Here is a 24,481-nt window from a genome sequence, read left to right as displayed (position 1 = left end):
CAATAGCAATAGCAATAGCAATAGCAGTTAGACTTATATACCGCTTCATAGGGCTTTCAGCCCTCTCTAAGCGGTTTACAATGTCAGCATATCGCCCCCACAGTCTGGGTCCTCATTTTACCCAACTCGGAAGGATGGAAGGCTGAGTCAACCTTGAGCCGGTGAGATTTGAACTGCCGAACTGCAATAGCAATAGCAATAGCAATAGCAGTTAGACTTATATACCGCTTCATAGGGCTTTCAGCCCTCTCTAAGCGGTTTACAATGTCAGCATATCGCCCCCACAGTCTGGGTCCTCATTTTACCCAACTCGGAAGGATGGAAGGCTGAGTCAACCTTGAGCCGGTGAGATTTGAACTGCCGAACTGCAATAGCAATAGCAATAGCAATAGCAGTTAGACTTATATACCGCTTCATAGGGCTTTCAGCCCTCTCTAAGCGGTTTACAATGTCAGCATATCGCCCCCACAGTCTGGGTCCTCATTTTACCCAACTCGGAAGGATGGAAGGCTGAGTCAACCTTGAGCCGGTGAGATTTGAACTGCCGAACTGCAATAGCAATAGCAATAGCAATAGCAGTTAGACTTATATACCGCTTCATAGGGCTTTCAGCCCTCTCTAAGCGGTTTACAATGTCAGCATATCGCCCCCACAGTCTGGGTCCTCATTTTACCCACCTCGGAAGGATGGAAGGCTGAGTCAACCTTGAGCCGGTGAGATTTGAACTGCCGAACTGCAGTTAGCAGTCAGCTGAAGTGGCCTGCAGTACTGCACCCTAACCACTGCGCCACCTCGGCAACGCACAGACAAACATTATTATCTACCAATAAAGAGTCTATGGAGTTTCTCATTGTTTTGCTTCTCATCCAGAGAAGAGCACCAAGGGGCCCCCATTTCAACTCTGAGTTACAAATATTCTTCTTTATTGGTACTTTCTACTTCCATATAAAGAAAACCTGGTTTGACAGGAGAGGTGTAGCTAGAAAAAAAAAAACCTCCTCATTCTTATGGCCAGTGTAGAAGTTTTTCTAGCTACACATTTGCTGTCAAACAAAAAAAACATCAAGATTTTTCTGCACACATTTCTATTGACAATAGCAGCACCGTCCCTGAACCGTGTGACTCCATGGAACAAATCTGAGCCATGGCTGAGAAATGTGGGGACATATTTAAACCTGTCCAAGACTAATTTGGCAGAACTTGTCAATCTATCTTCTAATCTCACTCTTGCTCACACCTGTCTCTCCTTAATAGTTGATGTCAGGGAGCAAAATTGATTGATTCTACACTTTTTTTGAGGTAGTGTTTTAGGCTATAATCAGGCTATAATAGAATTGTATTAGCTAAAAACACAATTGGCTGCGAGCTCTAAAAGGGATTACACGTATCCTGTGGGTTGGCTTTATTAAAATAAATGAATAGCTGCAAAGCCTTCCCTTACCCTTGTCAAAGTACGCCTTCCCCCCCAAAACTGATAAGATGAAATTTGTGTTCGTATCCCAATTTAATTTTTTGCCTTTTAAGGGGAAGCAAACCTATATGAATATAGTCTCTCCCATCAATCACTCCGAGAACATAAAAGAAAGACGTAGCACTTCATTCCCTTTAAATTAATCACCCTGGCCTGATTGAAATCTTTCTTTTCAAACCCGCTGAGCAAAATGCAATGCTGTAAAACCTCCCGTGATTGTTTCATAAAGAGTAGAAGATACGACCATCTTGGCATCCGTCTTTGCCAAGTGATGCCCAATGACTTTGATACCAACTTCCAAAAAAGCACAGGGCAATTCATAGCAATAGCACTTAGACTTATATACTGCTTCACAGGGTTTTTACAGCCCTCTCTAAGCGGTTTACAGAGTCAGCCTCTTACCCCCAACAATCTGGCTCCTCATTTTACCGACCTCAGAAGGATGGAAGGCTGAGTCAACCTTGAGCTGGTCAGGATTGAACTGCTGAACTAGTGCATTCTAACTACTGTGCCACAACGGAAGGAAGGAAGGAAGGAAGGAAGGAAGGAAGGAAGGAAGGAAGGAAGGAAGGAAGGAAGGAAGGAAGGACGGACGGACTAGCAATAGTACTTAGATTTACATATTGTTTCACAGTGCTTCACAGCCCTCTCTTAGCAGTTTACAGTGTCATCCTATAGCCCACAACAATCCGGGTCCTCATTTTACCCACCTCGGAAGGATGGAAGGCTGAGTCAACCTTGAGCCGGTGGGACTTGAACTGCTGAACTACTGGCTGTCAGCAGAAGTAGCCTGCAGTACTGCACTCTAACCCACTGCACCACCATGGCACCACCACAAATATGTGTATGTGATTATGTGTGGAAAACCGGGGGGGGGGGGGAGAGAGAAACAAGGATGTTTTCAGGAGAAAGAGATCAGTGTGTTTCACCCTTGACTGCTTTAAGAAGTGTGGACTTCAACTCCCAGAATTCCCCAGCCAGCCTGCTGGGAATTGAAGTTCGCAGCTCTTAAAGCAGCCAAAAACACTAACGTAGTGGGGAAAAAAACCACTAACGTAGATGATAACACCGGATCGATATATGAGATTTGTTATCTTTTCACGGGGTTGGAGAAGACTAGTTGGAGAGGGCCGTCTCTTTGAAGCAAAATATATTTTATTTATGGTAGATCAACCTGCCAGAAGCGCTTCGTGTGCTTTGCCAAAGCCGTGTAACGCAGAAATGGGAAAATGTCAGATTCAAAATAGGCTTAAAATGATTTTTTTAAAAAAATAAAAAAACCACCTCACCTTTGGGAAAAACCAGCATTAAGATTCTGACTCATACATCTTCATTCAGAACTATTTGGGGGCAAGATCTGATGCCTTGACGAAGGTTGCTGTATTTTATCTTCCATTATGTTGAAGTCTCTCCTGCTGGGCTCTAGCCATATCTCCCCACCACAAATGTTGTGCAGGAGCACTCCCAGGATGTGAGACAGACTTAAAATGACTGTCAAGATTTCCAGCCCTGGGAGATTTGCTTCTTCGTTCAACTTCCCTTTCTAAAACGGAAAGAAAAACTGAAATTTCCATTCTATGATTCCTGTGTTTTTTTTCCCTCCCTCCAAATTCTCTACAGATTCTCAAGGGAACAACGGCAGTGTGACAACCTAAGGATCTTCTAGGGTTGAAGTAAGCTCGTAAATATGACTGTTGGTTGCAGAATTTTGTTTTATCGCTTCCTAGGTCCTTTCCCTCATCGCTTGATGGGTTCATTTTCAGTATAACAGAATAAAAGAATTGGAAGAAAAACATGGAGGTCTCTTTTTCAAAAGCACCAGACAGCAAGACAAGAAACAACGGGTGGAAACTAATCAAGGAGCGAAGCAACCTGGAATTAAGAAGAAATTTCCTGCCACTGAGGCCAATTAACCCGTGGAACAGAAGTTGCCTCCAGAAGTTGAGGGTGCTTCAACACTGGAGGTTTTTAAGAACAGACTGGACATACACTTGTCTGGAATGATACAGGGTCTCCTACTTGAGTAGGAGTTTGGACTAAAAGACCTCCAAGATCCCTTCCAGCTCTCTTCCAATTGATTGATCGATTGATTGAGGTCTTCTAATTCAAACAAATGGTTGTCCAATCTTTTCTTAAACACATCCAGTGTCAAAGCACCCACAACATCTGGAGGCAAATCATTCCACTGATATTTCAATCCACTGGTATTTTAATCAAGACTTCTGAAAAACGCAACTCTCATCTGAATTTATTGACATCTTCCAGTTCTATGAGGTACAGTTCAGAGGTGGGTTCCTACTGGTTCGGACTGGTTCGACTGAATAGTTAGTAATTCGGCCGGACACGTGACCATGCCACTTGTATCCTGGGTGCTGCCATCTTTATTTTCTGTTCTGCACTATTACCTGTTGTGGCCCAGCAGGAGCCGTTGGAGCTGCCGATGGACTCCGATAGCGAGGACCCCTATGAGTCTGCTATGGAAGATGTGGAGGACCCTGGGCAAAGTTCAGACTCAGAGCAGGGACCAGAGAGGCTAGTTGGCCACCAGGAGGTGCCTGAGGCATGAAGCAGTGGGGAAGATCAAAGGGAGTTTGTCCCTGACGCCAGGCAACGGAGGGCGGAGAAACGGAGGCAGCAGTTACGGAGACAGACTCATAAGAGATAATCAAGCCCAGGTGGTTGTGGCTGGGCCCCTCCCAAGAAAGTATATAAGAAGAGACTTTGGGAGGAGTCCTTTTGCAGGACACAACCATTCTTAGTAATCTGGAGAACTCCTTGTCTGGTCTGTCTTGTGTTCCCATGTCTGTTGGAGTCTGTGTTGCTGCCAACATCTTGCCAGTGAGTCGTGTCTGGGCTTTCAGCCAACAGGATTATAATTGCTGTGAATAAAAAGTGGCAAACAGCTATGCCTGTGTCTGCGTTCATTACCGGATGGAGGGGGGGGGGCAGAACAATTACCTATCTCCTCCCACTTATGACTACAACCTTGTTGGTTGTATCCACAATTTACATTGTTTTATTTAGTTTCCTAGTATGATTTGATTGCATATTTAGTATCCTATGACTATCACTAAGTGTTGATGAATGTATTTTTTAATGTACACTGAGAACATCTGCATCAAAGACAAATTCCTTGTGTGTCCAATCACACTTAGCCAATAAAAAATTCTATTCTATTCCATTCCATTCCAGTGTTATTCCTATTCCTATTCTATGTTAAATCTGTGGACTTGAGACTGTGTTCTAATCATTGTGGGATATGGCTTGTTTCCTGTGTAGGAACCTTCAGGTTGATTGGTTTTATAGCACTGGGTGAGTTTCTTTCAATTCTTAGAGAAATAAGTTTTACCTTCTTGATGTGAGTAGAAACAACCAGGGAGAGAGAGAGAAAGTCCCACAATTGTCCTTATCCTTTCAGTGCCCCATCAAGCGATTTCTTAAAATCAATTTGCAATTGATAAATTGCTTTCTTTGCTGAATGGATTTCTGCTCGGTCGTGCCTGGTCTAATCATCCTGCTGAGATAGGATCATGTTAATTTAATTTTTTTTTAAAAAAAAATAAGGGCCTCAATGTGTTGTCTGAAAGTTTTCATTCTAAGACCCAAGTGGGAGCTGAGTAATGTTTTGCATTTGTTTGCTGGTGGAGAGAAGTGCATTCAGCTGTTTTAATGTGCACGCCGACTGACGAGTGACTGAAGGCCAGAGACGCATATGAATTCGATCAACTCCTTGGCATCCTTCCCATCTATTTTGTGCTTTGATTTTGTTCCTTTACCAATTTGTGAGCCACGGCAGAGCAACTGAGACTCTGGGAATAACATGGAAGGATTCCTCCACTTATTAAAGAGACTGAGGGGTGGTGTGGGATCTGGAGCTTCAAAGATGAGGAATTTGATAGCAGGAGAAGGGGGTTTGCAAAACAAGCCACTGGCTGCAGATGACGTTGTGCTGAAAGAGGCATCTCTACAGAAAGGGAAGTATTGATGTGAAAAAGCTCAGTGCAGAGAAAGCAATCTATTTATTCCAGGGAGCAAATTTAGGGTGAGACCCCCAGACATCAATAAGGAAAGGAAAGAAAAGATCAAAGGTACTTCTGATTCAAGCCAGAGCGGATAGTTCCTATTTATCTTTGGCCAGTCCAGTTCCAGGTAATGGAAAGAGAGAACAATAGGCATGAAAAGGACTCAAAAGTCAGCTGCGGGCAACATCAATAGCATGACCGACTCGTACGCGTTTCAGAAGAGCTCTGAAAAAAAAGTTTATAACGCTGGGGGCAAATAGTGGAGAAATGCTAGATGTTGGGATTTATGTCCATAAACATACATCAAGTTCCATTTAGAATTGTGGATACGAATGTGTACGAGACAGAACAAGTTTAAAACATCATCGGAGTCGGAAGGGAGGTCTTCTAATTAGAATCAGAATAGAGCTGGAAGGGATCTGGAAGGTCTTCTAGTCCAGCCTCCTGTTCAAGCAGGAGATCTATAAAATTTCACATACATGGCTGTCCAGCCTCTTCTTAAAAGCCTCCAGTGATGAATTTCTGAAGGCAACTTCTGTTCCCCTGGTTAATTGTCCTCACTGTTCGCACGTTTCTCCTTAATTCCAGGTTTTATTCTCTCCTTGGTTAGTTTCCATCTGTTGCTTCTTGTCCTGCCCTCAGGTGTTTTGAAAAATAGGTTGATCCTGTTTTCTCTGTGGCAACCCCTGAGATATTGGAAGACTGCTACCATGTCTCCCCTAGTCCTTCTTTCTATTAAACTGGACATACCCAGTTCCTGCAACCGTTCTTCATATGTTTTAGCCTCCAGTCCCCTAATCCTCTTTCTTGCTCTTCTCTGCAGGCTTTTGAAAGCCTCTACATCTTTTTTATATTGTGGTGATCAAAACTGGATGCAGTGCTCCACGTGTGGCCTCATCAAAGCATTACAAAGGGATACTAGCACTTCATGTGTTCTTGATTCTATTCCTCTGTTAATGCAGCCCATGACTGCAATGCTGGAGAGAGCACATCTCTCTTTGTGGAATTAATCCTACTCTGGTTTTTCTGATTCATGGTGACTTTGTTTATTTGGTTTGCTTCCCAATCATCATCAGCCTGTTTATATCATGATGGAGGAGAATAACATGTGAAGGTGGTCCATGTATGTGAGTCCTTGGGCAAAACTGAAATCGAATGAGTCTCCTAATGACCAAGGGAGGGTTTAATTGCTCCACAAAAATCTCAGATCTCAGCCAGGTCAGCCAACATGGTGCAGAACCTGACAATTTGGTGCTAGCCCCGAGCATCCAAGACCATCTATCATGCATCTCCTCCAACTTATGACTGTATGATGAAAGCTTCGTTGCTTGTATCCTTAGGATTTATATTGATTGTTTCCTAGTATGATTTGATTGCTTATTTGTACCCTGTGACTCTCATTAAGTGTTGTACCTTATGATTCGTGACGAATGTATCTTTTCTTGTCTGAGCCGAGGTGGCACAGTGGTTAGAGTGCAGCACTGCAGGTTACTTCAGCTGACTGCTAGCTGCCGTTCAGCAGTTCAGCTCAAGGTTGACTCAGCCTTCCATCCTTCCGAGGTCAGTAAAACGAGGACCCAGATTGCTGGGGCAATAGGCTGACTCTGTAAACTGCTTAAAAGCACTGTGAAGTGGTATATAAGTCTAAGTGCTACCGCTATGTACACTGAGACCGTAGGCACCAAAGACAAATTCCTTGTGTCTCCAATCACACTTGGCCAATGAAGAATTCTATTCTATTCTAAAAAAACGTCACCCTTCATTCAGCCAAGTTAAGGTCAGAGGCATCAAATTTAAAGGCAGCCCAATTAAATCTCACAGTCTCCCTTCTCATCCTTCTTGCAGACGAAGAGTATAAACAGGTTGGAAGCACCTAATTCACTGCTAGCCTTTGCAAAATAGCTTCCCACTGTGTTCTACCTCAGCTTAGAGCTGGCTGGGTGGCCCTGGTGATCTCAAAAAGCCTTGATTTGATCTCCTCTCCAGAAGCCCTACCCAGCTTCTTTTCAATAAGTAGAATAATTACGCCCGCGATTGGAATCCTAGGAACAATAATTGAATCCAGGTTCTGTGAGCTGTGAAATAGGGGGAGAACATTTGAGTTGTAGCTCCTGAGTTGGTCTCAGTTGCATATTGCACTAAGGGCATAATAAATTTGGCCTACTCTACAGGATGGCTGTAACCATAAATGGAATTATGTGGTGAAATTACAAAAGGCATGACTACATACAGAGCAAATTAGGTCCCTCTTACTATAAGCCATTATTCTCTGGGTGTATTTTTATTTTTCTTGCCATGACTATGCCTCTGTCTCCCATTTCCTGCCCAAGCAGCAGATGGGCTGAGAGTTGCAGAGAAAGCATTCGCAGCAACAAATAAATATTAAGTGACTGTCAACATGGAGAGCTCAGGATTCAGCTACCCTTGAAGCAAACAAGCATCTGGGCTGCAAAGCTAAACAAGCCAACATTGAGAAAAGATTCCAGATGAGTTGCTTGGCTTACAAAGACCACTTTTTCCACCCACTGAAGCAGGAACTTCTATCGCTAAGGATTTTGCATGCTACACATCTAATTAACCAGCAATTTTCTAGATCAGATGGGAAAAAGATTGACCCTCTATTCCATGATTTTTGCTCTGACAGGATAGCCCTAATAATCAACAGCTGCTTCCTCTTCATCTGGTCCAGAAGTCCACCTTGTGACATCTCATGCACTCTAATTATAAACATTTACACCAGGAGTCTCCAAACTTTAAGACTTGTGGACTTCAACTCCCGGAATTCCCTAGGCACCATGCTAGAAGATGGGTGGGCTTCAACTCAGCCTGCTGGCTGAGGGATTCTGGGAGCTGAAGTCCACAAACCTTAAAGTTGCTAAGTTTGGAGAGCCCTGATCTACAATATTCTCAGCCAGAGGTGCTTGTGTCAGCAACTGGAATCTGAGACTTTTTACTTTATAGATGTTTCTACAGTAAGAAGGCTAATGAAGTGAGAAGGTTAATGAAGAATAACTTCGGCATGCTAAGGAAGTTGACTTAGTTCCTGAGCAAACAGGGTGGTATCTCAGCTTATGTTAGGACCACAAGACATCAAACTCAAGAATCTGCCTATCTCAGATACTTATGCAGTACCAAGAGCCAGCCAGAAGATGATAATCGAGTATTTGAGAAAGACATAGATAATGAGTCAATTCATGTTTCAGGAAGCTGGTTATGGAAGAAGATTTGTCACGGTAGAAGGATAAGCAGCAGCACCAAAACATCTAAATTGGTATGGGCACAAGTCTTGATCCAATTGATGGACAGCAGTTTTGAGAAGATGGCATTAGTGAATTCCACTCCTCTGCTCACAATAGAATCCCTTACGCCACCAGGCTCAAAATTTTGGGCTTGGGCAACCTGGAGCTACTCCGCCTATTATCTGACCTAAGCATAGTACACAAAATTGTCTGCTACAATGTCCTACCTGTCAACGGCTACTTCAGCTTCAACCGCAATAATATACGGGCAAACAATTGATACAAACTCAAGGCCAACCGCTCCAAACTCGATTGCAGAAAATACGACTTCAGCAACAGAGAGGTCAACGCCTGGAATGCTCTACCCGACTCTGTTGTTACAGCCTCAAAGCCCCCACAGCTTCAACCTCAAACTGTCTACCGTGGACCTCACCCCATTCCTTAGAGGTCTGTAAATTGGGTGCGCATAAGCGCACCAGCGTGCCTACCATTCCTGTCCCCATTTACTTGTATTCATTTCCTTTGTTCATGTCATATGTTCATACTTATACCTGCTATCCTGTACATGTTTGACAAGCTAATAAATAACTAAAGAAATAGTAGAAGAATAAACAGCTCCCCAAAACAACTAAATCGGCATGGGCACAATTCTTGGTCCAATTGATGGGCAGGAGTTTTGAGAAGATGGCACTCACAAATTCCTCCACGGGAAGAGAAACTTTTCAAGCATTTCTTAATGTGATGAATGGATTTCCTTAATGGTAAAGAGAGAGGGTGAAATTTCACATACATGGCTGTTTTACTGAACTCTCCTCCCAGGTGATCGATCAAGGTGGGCTTTAATAGAAAAATTTGAGGATTTCTAGCAGCAGCTGGAGAAAAGCGGACACAATGAAGGACAAGATATTTCTCCACGCGTTTGTGCTAAATAAGGACAAAATCAGCATACTTTGCCCCCGAGCATTTCTCTCCCTGGTGACATTTCAATTCAGGAAAAAAAAACCAAACCAAAAAAATCACGTTCAAAGGTTTTCGCTTGGGTGGGGTGAGAGGGCAGAGATGACCTCCGAGCCTTTTCGAGCATCTTTGCTGATTGTCCACCCCTCCGACTGACCTTCCTCATCTATCAAAACTTCCTTTAAAAACACAGAAATAAGGGCTTTCCATCAAAGGCAGAGGCAGTGTCATTTCTGCAGCTTGCTTAAAATGTTTATCCGGAGATTACAGAGACAACGGCTACAGAATTCGGTGACCTTGGCTGAGATGGGAACAAAAGCATTGCAAAAGAGGTGATAAGACTGTTTCATTGGGGAACCAGGTCTGATGATGGGACAAGGAGAGAGAGAATGGATAAATAGCGCATCCATCTCCCGTCGTCTTGCAAGAGGCTGTTCTATGCAGGGAGCAGTTATCTAAAGGCACCAAATTAATATGCAGACAGAACACATCTGGCGAAGTAAAGCAGGGAGGGCAACGAATGCCTCTTTAAATCCTATTGTTAAGACTTATTTTTCTTGTTATTTATATAGCTTGCTATTTTAAGAAAAATAGCAAGATGTAAAAACAATATTTGAAAAAAGGGTGGCTCGGTGGCTAAGACGCTGAGCTTGTCGATCAGAAATTTCAGCAGTTCGGTGGTTTGAATCCCCGTGCCGTGTAACAGAGTGAGCTCCCATTACTTGTCCCAGCTTCTGCCAACCTAGCAGTTCGAAAAAATGCAAGTAGAAAAATAGAAACCACCTTTGGTGGGAAGGTAGTAGCATTCTGTGCACCTTCGGCATTGAGTCATGCCAGCCACATGACCACGGAGATGTGTTCGGACAGGACTGGCTCTTTGGCTTTGAAACTGAGATGTGCACCGCCCCCTAGAGTTGGGAATGGCTAGCACATATGTGCGAGGGGAACCTTCACCTTTTTATTTTAAGAAATGTTGCTTCTTTGCAGAAAAATCTGTCTGGCCTGCAGCCATCTTTTCTTCTGGATCTTTGGCCTGCTACACTTACTATTAGTTTACTATGCATTTTCTACTGTGTGGAACATGGGTCGTATCATTGCGACGTCAGCTCACACTCCTCACAAGATCTCTTTTCCAATGAGCAAAGTCAGATTCACTCAACAACCATGTTCCTAACTGAACTACTACAGCGATTCACTTAACAATGGTGGCAAAAAAGAGCATAAAATGGGGCAAAGCTCCCTGAACAACTGTCTCTCTTAGCAACCAAAATTTGGGGTTCGATTGTGCTCATAAGTTGATGACTACCTGTTTATTTCTGGCATTTCAAACTGGAAGGGGAGGTACTTATCGCAAATTAAAATAAATCTGCAAATATGTGCTCGTAAAATTGGAGTCAAAGGGGATTTTAGAAGGCCATCTGGCTGAATTCCCTGCTTGCCACAATTATAATATCCCTAAATTCTGCTTCCGTGCCTCCGGTAATGCTTTTAGGTCTCCCATTCCAGTACTCTATACTTTCTATTCTGGGAAGCCCCCATTTACCCAGAGAATGAAATATTTTGGGGAATATTATATTTCCCCCAAAGGAGAAAGGGCGAAAAATCTTAACAAAGGCAAAAAGCAGCACCAGTCTTCCTTAATAGCCTCAAGCAGAAACCTTTAGAGATGAATATTTTGTAACTATTAAGAAAGACGGGGCCAATCTATTCGGAAACAAAACACCATAGAATAGCAATAGCAATAGCAGTTAGACTTATATACCGCTTCATAGGGCTTTCAGCCCTCTCTAAGCGGTTTACAGAGAGTCAGCATATCGCCCCCAACAATCTGGGTCCTCATTTTACCCACCTCGGAAGGATGGAAGGCTGAGTCAACCCCGAGCCGGTGAGATTTGAACAGCCGAACTGCAGCTAACAGTCAGCTGAGGTAGCCTGCAGTGCTGCACTCTAACCACTGCGCCACCTCGGCTCTCTCAGAAGGCTGGAGTGGATGGGATGAAGAATGTACATTCCCCCACCAAATTTCTAAGGACAGGATAGATCTTTAAGGACATAATAGGATTTTTCCTACCACCATTAGAATTGCAAAAGGCAGAAGGCTCACCCTTTGCACAACCCCCTGGAGCATCTCAATCCCAAAACCCTAGAACCTTATAAAGATCCATCCACTCACTCAGCCATTTGGCCAGCCACTCCAGAAACATTTTCTGCTGTCACTGAAGATTCTGGAAACCAAATAAACCTTCTTTCCTTGCAGCCAGCCAGCCTCCATATTATTTACGGTGTCTTTCTTTCAGAGCCAAGGTGGCGCAGTGGTTAAATGCAGCACTGCAGGCTACTGCTAGATCAGCAGGTCAGCGGTTCAAATCTCACCGGCTCAGGGTTGACTCAGCCTTCCATCCTTCCGAGGTGGGTAAAATGAGGACCCAGATTGTTGGGGGCAATATGCTGACTCTCTGTAAACCGCTTAGAGAGGCCTGAAAGGCCTATGAAGCGGTATATAAGTCTACTGCTATTGCTATTGCTATTGCTTTCTCCCAGCTTGGAATTGGAACGGATTTTTTCTTCTTCTTACACTACAGTTAGGAAGTTCCTCCTAATGTTTACTTGAAGTTTAAAAAACTTCCATCTTGGAGCAATTATGTCTGCCGTTTTTCATACCTATTTGCATGATTGCAAGGCACGGCGTCTTCTCCTCCAGCCATTTTCTCAGCCTCTCAGCCTGCTAATCGGAGAAGGGGAGGTTTAATTCTCCTTTGCATTTAGATCTGGTTTTTGATCTCTGTCACCCTTTGCTCCTGATACAACTCCTGTACAAAGCTTCTGAATCCTTTCCCTTAGATAATAAAACCCCAGGAGAAAAGTCTTGCTGCCCAGAGGTTCAAATTACTCACGAACACTTCCACGCTTGGGGAAGGGGCGAGTAATCAAAACGATGGATTAAAACCCAGAAGGGAAAATTAGGTATAATTTGACTCAGTAGGCCGCCCATTGTTCTATTATCTTCTCAAAGAATAAGATGATTGAAAATTGCCTGCTCATTTTCAATTCAAATCACCTTGGGTGCCCATCCTTTCCTACTAGGATGCAGCTTGATACATATAGATATCAATTTACCCCGAATATAAAATAGCAATAGCAATAGCAGTAGACTTATATACCGCTTCATAGGCCTTTCAGGCCTCTCTAAGCGGTTTACAGAGAGTCAGCATATTGCCCCCAACAATCTGGGTCCTCATTTTACCCACCTCGGAAGGATGGAAGGCTGAGTCAACCCTGAGCCGGTGAGATTTGAACCGCTGACCTGCTGATCTAGCAGTAGCCTGCAGTGCTGCATTTAACCACTGCGCCACCTTGGCTCAAAATATCGGGAGGCTTCACCCAGCTCGTTAATATTCTTCAAGGAAGCATTCAACAGGCATTTCTCTCTTTTTTTTTTCTTGACGCTTCCACACACCCAGAACACAGGAAAAATACATTCATATTTAATTTGCAGAGATGAGCGGAAACTGCTAATTCTGGTTTCAACACAGTAAACTTTTTTTTTCCCTGGCTGTTTGGCATTAATAGCTGTCAATTTCGCTAATAGGCATGTTGTCAGGGATGTTAAAGAGATGCTTCTTAAGTGTATTCCAGATGCTCCATTTCTGCCTCCGGAATTATGACCCGGGCCTCGCTGATGAAAGCAAACAAATTAATGACGGGACCTTAACACTTTCATTTGTCATGTAAGGAGACGTGAGCAATTTGGAACTATCTATCAAAAGTAGGAAATCGGTGGTCTCTTCTTCGAACGGCTGCATTTTTCAGAAAATATTTTTTCTCCCCCCCCTCGCCACGAGAACATTTTAAAAAAACACCCCACAATGCAGATTCTGGTTGCAACTACAATTATTCTCGACTTATAACTGCAGCTGTGCCTGGAATTTCCACTGCTAAGCAAGACAGCTTTTAAGCAAGTGTTGCCCCTTTTTACGAACTTTGTGTCGCAGTTGCTAAGTGAAACACTTAGTGAATCATATGATTGTGGAGGGAATCCAGCTTCTCCTCTTAACTTTGCTTGTTGGAAGCCATCTAGAAAGCTACACATGGTGATCAGGGGGCACTGCAACTGTCATAAGTACAGGCCAGTTGCCAAGTGCCTGGATTTTGTTTGTTTGTTTATTGTTCGTTTGTTTATTGTTTATTTGTATGCCACCCTTTTCCCTGGGGGGACTCAGGGCGGCTCACAATCCAAGGGGGGGAAAAGACAAACTTTTACATATAAGACAATACATGATTAAAATGCAACATTCATACCATTCGGACGGGTTACAATCTTTAGCCCCAGGCCTGACGGGATAGCCAGATTCTGAGGGCTGTGCGGAAGGTCTGGAGGGTGGTGAGGGTACGAATCTCCACGGGGAGATCGTTCCATTGGGTCGGGGCTACCACCGAGAAGGCTCTCCTCCGCGTGGTGGCCAGTCGGCATTGGCCAGCGGATGGAACTCGGAGGAGGCCTAAACGATGAGATCTAATGGGTCGTGTGGAGGTGATCGGCAGTAGGCGGTCTCTCAAGTACCCAGACCCACTACCGTGGAGGGCTTTATAGGTGGCGAGTAGCACCTTGAACCGTATCCGGAGATCGACAGGTAGCCAGTGCAGCTCGCGGAGGATAGGTGTTACGTGGGTGAAACGAGGTGCACCCACAATCGCTCGCGCGGCTGCATTCTGGATTTTGATCACATAACCGTGGGAATTCTGCAACAATATCGTGTTCCCCCCAAAATAAGACAAAGTCTTATTTTCTTTTGACCCCCAAAATAAGCACTTGGCCTTATTTTCAGGGAGATCTTATTATTTGTGAGGTGCAGGAGGTGGTAAGAGGGGCCACCTCATGGCTGCCGCTGCTGTGTTGCAATATTTTCAGGGGAGGGATTATTTTAGCACATGCGCTCAAAATCCCAATTGGGCTTATTATCCAGGAAGGTCTTATTTTTGGGAAAACAGGGTAGTAAGTGTGAGAACCAGTCATAAGTCACTTTTTTTTGTAATTTTGAACAGGCACTTAACTAACAATTGTAATTTCTCTCTCTGGGCACAGTGAGAATATATCTGCTGAACAAAACTCCGCATTGGCGACAGGAAGGGCATCGGGCCATTCAAACACACTGCTAGCTCCATTCAGTTGCCCAGATTCCACCCCACAAGGGATTATGGGGTCGTTAAAAAATGATGATGATAATGTTGAAGACTAAACTAACAATTGTAAGCCGAGGACCAAGCAAAAATAAAGCAAACTCAAACACACATTCCTGCAGCCTTGCTCTGCCTAATTTTTTTCCCCAAGCCAAGCTGCATTCCTGGTGCAGCAGACCTGACTTTTAGCAAGAAGAAATACTCAGCCTTTCCAAGAAACTTAAAGCAGCCCTCCCACCCTTCAGAAACAAGAAGGAGAAGGAGGAGGAGGAGGGAGAGGAATCCAAAGCTGTTTTCAAGCAAAACTCCGCTGTGCTTTCTCTTGACAATGTAGGTCAGTTGAAGAGAGGCGGCTGAAAGGAAGATCTTGAAAGAAAAGTAAAGAACTGCCAAAAAGCAGAAATAAAAGGCAGAGAAAATCAGAGAGACAGAAGCTTCTCTCCATCTGTAAATATCAAAAGAAAAACAGCTGAAAGGGAAGCCGAGCTCCATAATGGGACCATGAAGGGTGCAAACCAATCCTGGCTGCCTATTTTAGCTCTTATATTAAAGCTATTTTGCCAGGCGGAAGTGCAGCCATCAATAAACCAGGATTTTCCCACCTGACTTGGATTGCCAAGGTTTCCTTCCAAGAAAACATCTCTGTATTTCAGTGCCCCATATCAATTTTCTAATCACTTTCTTTCTCATAAACTCAGTTTGCAAACTCCAGCTACTCCTTGACATACAACAGTTTGCTGAGTGGCCATTCCAAGTTCATGACGGCACTGAAAGAAGTGACTTGTGACCATTTTTCACACTTATGACCGTTACAGTATCCCCACGCTCATGGGGTTTGCATTCGGATGCTTGACAACCGACTCATATTTATGACGGTTGCAGTTTCCCGGGGTCATGGGATCACTTTTGCGGCCTGACAAACAAAGTCAATGGGGAACAGCAGAGTTCCCTTCGCAACCCGCTTACTAACTTATCAACTGCAGTGATTCCTTTAACAACGGTGGCAAGAAAGACCGTGAAGTGTGGCAAAGCTCCCTTAACAACTGTCTCATTTAGCAATGGGAATTTGGGGCTGAATTATGGTTGTAAGTAAAGGACTTCCTGTATCAAATCCAGTGGGGGGATTCAAATTTTTTTTACTACCAGTTCTGTGGGCATGGCTTGGTGGGTGTGGCAGAGGAAGGATACTGTAAAATCTCAATTTCCACTCCACTCCAGGGGAAGGATACTGTAAAATCTCCATTCCCTCTCACTCCAGGGGAAGGATACTGTAAAATCTCCATTCCCTCTCATTCCAGGGGAAGGATACTGTAAAATCTCCATTCCCTCTCATTCCAGGGGAAGGATACTGTAAAATCTCCATTCCCTCTCATTCCAGGGGAAGGATACTGTAAAATCTCCATTTCCACTCCACTCCAGGGGAAGGATATTTCCATTCCACTCCAGAAGAAGGATACTGTAAAATCCCCACTCCCTGCCCACTCCAGGGGAAGGATACTGTAAAATCTCTATTACCACCCCACCCCACTAACCTGTTTTCCAGCTTTGTTCTCCTGTGAAGGGCAACAAAAGAAGACCCAGCCGATCAGCTGGGACTCAGGAGGCAGAGAATAGATGGGGGCGGGGCCAGCCAGAGGTGGTATTTGCTGGTTCTCCCAACTACTCAAAATTTCCACTACCGGTTTGCCAGAACCGTTCAGAACTGGTGGAATACCACATCTTATCAAATCCCTCCTGCCTTTCCTGGGGCCGTGAAAAAAAATGGGAGGAAGTTCTCACCTGTTGCCTGCTAACATTCAAGAAATGTATTTCGTGGCACCTGTAATTACAACTGAAAAGGTCACACCACTGTTTCTTTAGTTAATGAGACTAATTTTCCTTCGCTGGCTATTTTTAGACGATTCTTTTTTTTTTTAACTTTCTTAGACTTTAACTGGAAAGAGTGGCCACACCTGGAGGCAAATTCAATTAACGGCTGACGCTGCATACATTTTGCATCGTGATTTAATTTTCTTTTGGTTAATTAATTCACTTACGAGCACCAGCCATCCTTCCCTACCAATGCACAGCCTGCGTTAAATACAGTCAGCTTGCAATAATGTTCTGGGTGTGGAAGCCTATTTAATTTTTTACCTCCTTTGAAAGCTGGAACTCGGTTTTTAAAAATTTTTAAATCGGTCTGTTACTGTGTTGGCGAACCTATGGCACGCGTGCCTGAAGTGGCACGCGGAGCTATGCCGCCTGGCGTGCATGGTGTCACCCCGTTCCTCTGGCACACATACATGTGCAATGATCAGCTGGCCTTTATGCAAGCGGCAGTGCCGGAAACTGGAACGTTTTCCAGCAAGGGTATGCGTGCCAGCCAACTGATTGTCATGCAGGCATGCGTGCCAGTAATCAAAAGACTAGGTGGCTGGTGTACATGTGCATGCCGGAAACCAGAAATACATTTCCAGGCATGTGCATGCGCACTCATCCCCCCCCTTTTGCAGCTCTTGTTCTGGGTTGTGGACCCAATGCGCATGTGATGATGCTTGATGATGATGATGTCATTGTGTAAATGACACAAATTATGTCTACGATACTAGTCGTTACTTTTAAAGCCCTTCATGGTTTAGGACCTGGCTACCTGAGAGACCGCCTCCTGCCACTTACCTCCCAACGACCAACAAGATCGCACAGGTTGGGCCTCCTCCGGGTGCCGTCGACCGGACAATGCCGGCTGGCGACTCCCCGGGGGAGGGCCTTCTCTGTTGCTGCGCCGGCCCTGTGGAACGATCTGCCTGCAGAGATCCGGACCCTTCCCACTCTCTCGGCCTTCCATAAAGCCACCAAAACCTGGCTGCTCCGGCAGGCCTTGGGCTGTTGATTGATATCCAGCCCCGCTTAGATGGAATGGGTGATGTGAAATTTTAATACTCTATTTTTTATTTTTTATTTCTAATTTTAAATTTTAAATGTTTCTTGTCTGTTGTGAGCCGCCCAGAGTCCCTATGGGAGTGGGCGGCATACAAATTCTAATAAACTTGAAACTTGAATAAACGACGATGTTATTGTGGGTTGTATGAACGCCTACGAAACTAGGAGTTAATCCTGAAACAGATTTGCTTTGTGTTCCTTTACTCTAAAACCAACAAATGGGATTTAATAGACGGTAGCGCTCATCTAATCCTTTCCAAAGATCTTAGAAATATCTCATTATTTTAAAGGCATCTAAACAACCAGCCTTCTCCGCCTCAAATGTGTCCTTAAATTGTCATTTGATGACTGGACATTCCCACGTGGAAAGCACTGCATTGTTTACGTTCGAATGCGATGCAAAGTCTGAGAAACAGTATAGCAATTGAAGTCCTGAAGTGGGCAAGAGATGATGGGTAGAGGATTTTTTTTTCTTAATGGATGCTTTGACTCGCTTTTCCCTTCACCCCTCTTTTTTTTTTTAAAGCATATCAATTAAAATATAAAGCGGGCAAGAGTGGATGGAGGGATGATTCCTCCTCCTGGTGGCTGTTTTGAACTGTCTTTCCAACTCCTCCCTCCTTGTCCTCTTTCTCTTTTCTTGTAGGCAGATGATATGATTAGAAGTTAAACAAATGATATGATTAGAAGTTAAATACTACACCTATCCTCCGCGAGCTGCACTGGCTTTCCATTGGTCTCCGAGCACGATTCAAGGTGCTGGTTATCACCTTTAAAGCCCTACATGGCCCCGGATACCTGCGAGACCGTCTTCTGCCACATACCTCCTTAGACCAATAAGATCGCACAGGATGGGCTTTCTCCGGGTGCCTTCAGCGGGACAATGCCAGCTGGCGACGCCTCGGAGTAGGGCCTTCTCTGTTGCCGCTCCGGACCTATGGAATGAGCTGCCCCCAGAGATCCGGGCCCTCCCCACTCTCATGGCCTTCCGTAAAACTATTAAAACCTGACTTTTCCGGCAGGCCTGGGGCTGTTGACCTCTTGATTGAGGTCCAGCCCCCCCTTTGATTGGGTGTATGTTGTGCTTCTTCTTAACTTTGTTTTGTCTTATTGTTTTAATTCTTTTTTAATATTTTTCATTTCTGTAAGCCGCCCGGAGTCCTTCGGGATTGGGCGGCCTAGAAATTCAATAAATAGCAATAGCAATAGCAGTTAGACTTATATACCGCTTCATAGGGCTTTCAGCCCTCTCTAAGCGGTTTACAGAGTCAGCATATCGCCCCCACAGTCTGGGTCCTCATTTTACCCACCTCGGAAGGATGGAAGGCTGAGTCAACCTTGAGCCGGTGAGATTTGAACAGCCGAACTGCTGAACTGCATTCAGCTGAAGTAGCCTGCAGTGCTGCATTTAACCACTGCGCCACCTCGGCTCATAATAAATGAAATGAAATGAATGAAATGAAATGAAAAAGCTTTTGAATATAGGGTGATACAATTAAAAGCTAGAGTAAAAGATAGAAATAAAGGGAATATTAATGTACTACACTTTTAGTTGATAAAACGGAAGTAATAGTGAGAAATAGGTGGAATGATTGAATAACGAGACATTGTAACCTAATATAGATCTGTATTGTAGTGGGAATTTCATAAAGTGGTTGAACGTAATAATAATCCTTAATTTGATCGGTCTTGTTTGTGCTGGAATGTATGCCGCCCAGATGCCACGCTGTTCATGCATTGATTTGACATTTTTACATAACAAATAAAAACTAAAATAAAAATAAAAATAAACGACTAGCCTTCTCCACCTCAAATGTGTCCTTAAATTTTCATTCAATGGCTAAACATTCCCGTGTGGAAAGCATTGCATTGTTTACATTCAAACGCGATGCGAAGTCTGAGAAACAATTAAAATACACACAATTTTTTTTAAAAAACATTCTGTCCTTCCGTCATCCCACCCAACACTAGTTTGATTTCCCCAGTTACAAGCAAACTCCTCTTTTGTACAACAAAAGGGTTCTTTTCCACTCCCACCACCTCCCTTTAGGGAAAACACAGCCGATATCACAGAATCTACCTTTTAAGGAAGAAAATTGATACTAAATTTAGAGGCTCTGATATTGGAAATGTCATTATGGTCCTGTCAAAATGAGCCCCTCTCAGAATGAATTTGTTTGCTGGGCTGCTGACAAACATGATGATTTCCATCAAGTTTCATATTGCAGCTCTTGATTCAAATGAAAATTTACTCCAACTTTAAAAAAAACAAAAACCCCAGAGAAATAAATTTGGACTGTGCAAAACAATAATGCCCGCTGTCAAGAAAGATTCCTGCATTTCAGGGCCAGTTAGTTTGACTAATATTAACCACTGCTTCCACGTATTTTGACATGATTTTTCTACTCCCCATGTCTACCCCACACATCTGCCTTGTCCTACCCATCATTGAGAATTCCACAGACGTTGATGTCATTTCTTAGTTGTTGATAATTAATAGTTCAGAAATGTATAGTTTTAGGAATGACTAGCTAGTGTACTTATAGACCTGCTTAAGGTAAAAGTAAAGGTTTCCCTCGCACATATGTGCTAGTCGTTCCCGACTTTGTTCATCTCCGTTTCAAAGCCGAAGAGCCAGCCTTGTCCGATGATGTCTCCGTAATCATGTGGCCGGCATGACTCAATGCTGAAGGCGCACGGAACGCTGTTCCCTTCCCACCAAGGTGGTTCATATTCTTGTACTTGCATTTTTACATGCTTTTGAACTGCTAGGTTGGCAGAAGCTGGGACAAGAAATGGGAGCTCACTCCGTTACGCGGCGCTGGGGATTCGAACCGCCGAACTGTCGGCCTTTCTGATCGACAAGCTCAGCGTCTTAGCCATTGAGCCACTGTGACCTGCTTGACTGATGTTAACAGTGTCTGCTAATCTTTTAAAAGAGAAGTTATGTGATTCAACTAGGTGAGGAATAGAACTCCCCCCCCCCTCAGATTGTCATTAATTATATTTCTCCTTTAGTTTGGATTCAGGTTTAAGCCTATCAAAACTCTTGTCTTTTCTGCGTTTCGAAATAAACATTTACCTCTTTCTTGGTGAATTCTGGCGCATGGTCATTTTTATCATCAATGACGATGGTTGCGGTGGTGGTGCCAGTCAACCCAACTTCATGGCCGGCCATATCCTTTGCTTCTAGGATGAGCTCGTATTTGGGATTGTCCATTGTCTGCAGAGATGAAGAAAGAAGACAATTTACTCCAAAGAACGAGACATTCATTCTACTTGGGATATCTCCATGGTTATAGCAATAGCAGTTAGACTTATATACCGCTTCATAGGGCTTTCAGCCCTCTCTAAGCGGTTTACAGAGTCAGCATATCGCCCCCACAGTCTGGGTCCTCATTTTACCCACCTCGGAAGGATGGAAGGCTGAGTCAACCCTGAGCCGGTGAGATTTGAACAGCCGAACTGCAGAACTGCAGTCAGCTGAAGTAGCCTGCAGTGCTGCATTTAACCACTGCGCCACCTCAGCTCTCTTATGCTCTATGTTACGCTAGGCAGGCAATAGGTAGAACCAGTCTATGGAATTAGTTTCCAGGTAAGATGTAACCACATACACAATCAATGTTTGATGAAATGGAAAACAGCATGTTTGTTACTAAAGCTCAACAATAAATGCATTGATCATTTGGTTTAGCTCTTGATGGACACAATATATATTTTCAGCTGCAGCCGCACAACAATATGTACTTACAAGGCACATGAATTGCTAGAAATAACCATCCATGGCCTATGAATACAAGCCTGAGTAAGAATAGGTAAAAGGAAGAAATAGCTGGTGAAAATAATGATGTCTTCTGGAATAGAGAAATATTATAATAAATAGAGCAATATTTTGACTTCTTTTCTAAGAAACTGGGCTAACGATAATTAAGGAGGAGAGTCCCCCTGTTTGTTGAGCGCAATTGCTGAGCACCCATCTGTTGGGAGACTCCATCAACTCTGTTGCTCAACGGAGAACACAGATAGCAAAGATCAGGCTACAATTTCTACTTTCTTTTAAAGCAGTATGCTAAACGATTACACTCCCAGCAATATTGATTGCAAAGACATTAGAACAGCAAGGCAGCCAGTCTGGTGGAGTGGTTAAGGCCCCAGGGCAGAAACTGGGAGACTGTGAGTTCTAGTTCCACCCTGGGCATAAAGCCAGCTAGATGACCTTAAGCCAGTCACTCTCTCTCATCCCTAGGAAGGAGGCAAGGACAAGACAATTCCAAAAATATTCCCACAAATATTCCCTAATCCCAAAGTAAAATAAAATTAGAACATCTTACAGAGGGTCCATCCAAAGAAATTTCACTAAAACAAGGTCCTAGAAATCCATCCACCTATCCATTCATCCACCCATCGATCCATCCATTGATCCAACTCTCCATCCATCCAATTCTCCATCCATCCATCCATCTCTCCATCCATCCAACTATCCATCCATCCATCTCTCCATCCATCCATCTCTCCATCCATCCAACTATCCATCCATCCATCTCTCCATCCATCCATCTCTCCATCCATCCATCTCTCCATCCATCCAACTCTCCATCCATCCATCTGTCCATCCATCCAACTCTCCATCCATCCATCTCTCCATCCATCCAACTCTCCATCCATCCATCCATCTCTCCATCCATCCAACTATCCATCCATCCATCTCTCCATCCATCCATCTCTCCATCCATCCAACTCTCCATCCATCCATCCATCTCTCCATCCATCCAACTATCCATCCATCCATCTCTCCATCCATCCACCTCTCCATCCATCCATCCATCCATCCACCTCTCCATCCATCCAACTATCCATCCATCCATCTCTCCATCCATCCAACTCTCCATCCATCCATCCATCCATCCATCCATCCATCCATCCACCCACCTCTCCATCCATCCAATTCTCCATTTCTCCAATTCTCCCCCCCCCCTTTCTTCCCTCTCTTTCAATGCAGCTGGGACTTCTGGCAACTGCGTTGAAATCTACCCATCTTTAAAGTTGGCAAGGTTGAGTAACCCTGGTCTACAGGGATTTCTCTAAATGGGGAAGAGGAGGAGAATCCGCAGGCCAGCTCTCAGGCAACACAACCACGAAAGCTGATTTCACTATTGCAGAAATTAAACGTAATACAGTACAAATTCTGGAACACCAAAAGTTTCAGTACAGGAAAACGTTGCAAATAGGTGACACATTTCTCCTAGCCGCTTTTATTTTTGGTTTGATTTTATTGAGACCATCGCTAATTCCAGCCCTGCAGCCAGCTAAATGACAACAAGCAAATTTATGGGATAATTAAAGGTTTCTCTGTTGTAATTATATGAGTTCCTTTGACCGTGTTGTGTTTGGATGGAGCTGGCACTGATAAATGAGCCATCAGATGAATCATGATTTAATGCTTGATCATTAAGGTTATTATCCCTCCTCTTAGCATTATATCGGCTTTGTTTTATAGTGGATGGGTTCTCTATGATATGGGGAAATAAGACAGCCTAATCTTCGCTCTTGATGATGCCATCAAAAGCAAAATGAATTAATTCCAAAAGATGTCAATTCTTACTCAGAAAGTAGTCACCTCATTCTGAATTGATTTATTCTCCTTTATGTGATACTAGCTGGATACCCATGCTTGGCAATGAAACTATGTGATCGGGCTATGCAGGAGAAATTCGGTTCACAATCTGTTGGCTCAGGGGTGGTTGGTGAGTGAAACACAAAAGGGAATATTGCTCCCCCTGCCTTGAGTTCAGGGCGCAGGACATTTTGGTGAGGTAACGACGTTTAGTACTGTAAGGAGCCCCAGACGACTCCTGAGTGAAGGAGTGGAAGGTCTGCCAGTTTGAACTGAGGTAACGGAATGTGAGGCAACTGGCAGTTGGAACAGAGTTCTTTTCAGGTGGGGAGGGAGAGTAGAACTCCTTAGCATCAGAGCGTGTTAATTACTGTATAAGAAATACTAATGATCATTTTGAAAAGTCATTCCTTAGCAAGCACCTAGAAGTGAAGAGCAACATATGTGCCAAATTTCAAGTTTGTAAGCTTTACGGTTCTGGAGATTATATATATATATGCTACCAAGACAAGACATCACTCTTCGGAGTCAGCTGAACCATGAAAAGCGGAGTGTCAATCTGAACTCCCAGCATTTTTAGCAACTCCAGCTAAGCTAGAGAACTCTGGAAATCACCTGTAGATGATCCGTTTGCAAACTGCTGAGAGTCACCTAAACAGGATGCCCCGAGGCATGTAGGACATTCAAAGCTTCAGAGATATTCCACCAAAATGCTTCTTCAACCCCCTACCGCCACCCCATCATAATGTTTAGAGTAGCGTGGAATATGAAAAACTTGCAACGGCAGCTTCAATCTTCACGCAAAAGAAAACACCTTGAAGTGTACATTCCTCTTTAAGGGTAGGAAAAAAACCAACCCCCAAAATGTAAGAGGGGGTTGCAAAATGTTTTACAGCTTACAGCACTAATTTTCAAAATCACCTCTGTGATTTTATCCACTAAAGATGGAAAGCACCAGGAAATTTTCAGTAATAACATTTTCTGGGCATTTTGACCACCGGTGCTAATTTGCAAAGCAAATCAGCCATGGAGTAATACATTTCTACCTCGACCTTTATAATGTCACTTTCTGGCATGGCCG

General features: G+C 43.8%; 1 protein-coding gene across 1 annotated transcript in view; it reads right to left on the bottom strand.

The window, feature by feature from the left end:
- CDH13 (cadherin 13) overlaps nucleotides 1-24,481 on the bottom strand; it is a 542,002-nt gene that overhangs the window by 76,566 nt on the left and 440,955 nt on the right. The window contains 1 exon segment of the mRNA XM_032230145.1: nucleotides 20,869-21,009. Within this exon segment, the coding sequence (XP_032086036.1) occupies nucleotides 20,869-21,009 (141 nt within the window).

Source organism: Thamnophis elegans, chromosome 14 (genome assembly GCF_009769535.1).
Source record: "Thamnophis elegans isolate rThaEle1 chromosome 14, rThaEle1.pri, whole genome shotgun sequence".
Taxonomy (NCBI): Eukaryota; Metazoa; Chordata; class Lepidosauria; order Squamata; family Colubridae; genus Thamnophis; species Thamnophis elegans.
The sequence above is the reverse complement of the archived record's forward strand: the minus strand, read 5'-3'. Positions and strand labels throughout refer to the sequence as shown.